The 1,910-nt window shown below is 57.8% G+C and overlaps 1 protein-coding gene across 2 annotated transcripts in view; it reads right to left on the bottom strand.

The window, feature by feature from the left end:
- Positions 1-1,910, bottom strand: part of LOC103799961 (diacylglycerol kinase beta-like) — a 15,146-nt gene that overhangs the window by 5,177 nt on the left and 8,059 nt on the right. For both annotated transcript variants that reach the window (XM_009072319.1, XM_009072320.1), the window contains exons 18-19: positions 1,767-1,910; positions 741-805 (exon numbers count right to left, since the gene is read on the bottom strand). The exon at positions 1,767-1,910 is cut by the window's right edge and continues 4 nt beyond it. In XM_009072319.1, the coding sequence (XP_009070567.1) occupies positions 741-805; positions 1,767-1,910 (209 nt within the window). The remainder of the gene's footprint in view (positions 1-740; positions 806-1,766) is intronic.

The following is a 1,910-nucleotide window of genomic DNA, read 5'->3' as shown; positions in this document are numbered from 1 at the left end:
CGAGCCGTGGTGGTGAGACCACCAGCGTCGCAGCCCCAGGGAGCTGTGTGATGGGACAGGGCAGCTCAGGCAGACCTGACCTGGACACCCTGCAGAGGGGGAGATGGGGACGCTGGCTGCTCCCTCAGCACAGGACAGGCTGGAGGATCTCGACAGGGCTCCTGGGACAGGGAGCCCCATGGAGGGGATGTCTCACACCACAGCACCCTCGTGGACCTTGCCAGCCACCCCCGGCCACGGTTCACCCCCCACCCCAACTGCTGTGCCAGGCTTTGATGGGAGGCTGTTTGCTTATGGGAGAAGAATTTCAGGGCTGGATGCTTGGGTCCATTCAGGATTTTTTGGCAGCTATGCTGAACCTGGGGATGGGGATCACAGGCCACATCTCCTGCTGCCATCACCCCATTTCCACACGCCCCAGGCAGAGTGGGAGCGAGCTGCAACCTGCTGCCTGCCCTGCCCTTGCTGCCTGGCCTGCTCCTGCCCGTTCTGGAATTCCATGCACATTATAAAGCATGAATGAACGTAACTGGGTGTGTGGCCAAGCTCAAGCAGCCTGCCACGCCACGTGGGGCATGGAAGAGCACCCCAAGCCCCCACCATGCCTGGCCCTGGCCACACACCATGCCTGGTGCATCCCCTGCCTGTCTCTAAGGTTGACTGAATGCCAAGCCCCCTTGGCATGGGGCATGGCAGCAGCACGGTGACCCCCAGCCCCAGATTTTGGGGGAAGCCCTTACCTGCTGTTGAATTTCTCAGGGTGCTTTTCCCGCATGATGTGGAAGCGGTGGGCGATGGAGGCATCCTGCAGGGAAAGGAGTGCAGGGACATCAGTGGCACAGCAGAAAGATAGAGCTCTCCCTTTGTGCCCTCTCAGCATGTGCCAGGATATGGGACTCAGCTCTTCATGCTTGCTACTGGCCCCCATGGCACAAGGACACATCGTGGGCGCCTTACCGAGGTGATGGAGACTCTCAGCCAATCTCTTCCCAAAGCTTGTTAAGTGAGATATAATCAGCACACTTGGCCTCCTTCCCTCATCACAGGGCTCCCCATGGAGGAGATGCTGAGGGGGCAGGAAGGGCTACCAGCAGGGCAGTGCAACTTTGGGGATACCCTGGGACCCTGCACCCTGACAGCTCCCCTGGCAGGGTGGCAGCTCTCTTGAAACTCACCAGAACCTCTCCTTATGCATGGTGGAGGTGTTTAAGCCCAACTCTGAAACTGTCACCAATTGCCACCTGCAGTGACACCCCCTGGCATGCGCAGGAGTTAACCCAGAAGCATCCTGCAGCGCTGCAGGTGGGTGACCCACGCCGTGGTGGCACCCTTGGGCTCCAGGATGAAAAATGCTTTCCCCAAAGCCCTCCTGCTCCCAGGATTGACCACCAGAGCTAGAGGAATCCCCCACGGCATGGGGCTGCCATCCAGCCCAGGCTGCCTAATCCCCAAGATCAGGAAAACAAGAGGGAACATGGGTCTGAGCACCAAAGCAGGGCTTTGCTGATATGGGTGTTGTCTTGGCAGGTGGGGTGTCCTTGTTCCTGAGACCTCAAACTTCCCTGAAACCTGTTTAGGCTCCTTGCACACTTGCTCTTGAAACATTCCCGCTGGGAAGAGAGAGATCCCACGCCTGCTTATGTATCTAAGTGCTACCATTACAAACGACAATAAAACCAGAAAAACAAGGCTGGGAGATAAAGGGAGGATGGGAATGTGAGCAAGGAGGAGCAGGGAGAGACCCATCCCTGCCCCGTGAAACTCACCACTCCAATGGAGAAGTAGTTGTTGATGATGGTGGATGGGACAGGATCTCCGTTGGCCTCCCTGTCACTGGGAATGACGTCTATGTGCCAGCGGTCCAGCATCACCTCTGTACTGTGCTCAATGTCCTTCAGGATCTTCATCAG

The sequence above is a fragment of the Acanthisitta chloris genome, unplaced genomic scaffold (assembly GCF_000695815.1).
Source record: "Acanthisitta chloris isolate BGI_N310 unplaced genomic scaffold, ASM69581v1 scaffold24373, whole genome shotgun sequence".
Taxonomy (NCBI): domain Eukaryota; kingdom Metazoa; phylum Chordata; class Aves; order Passeriformes; family Acanthisittidae; genus Acanthisitta; species Acanthisitta chloris.
Note: the sequence above shows the minus strand (reverse complement) of the source record. Positions and strands in the feature narration are given on the sequence as shown.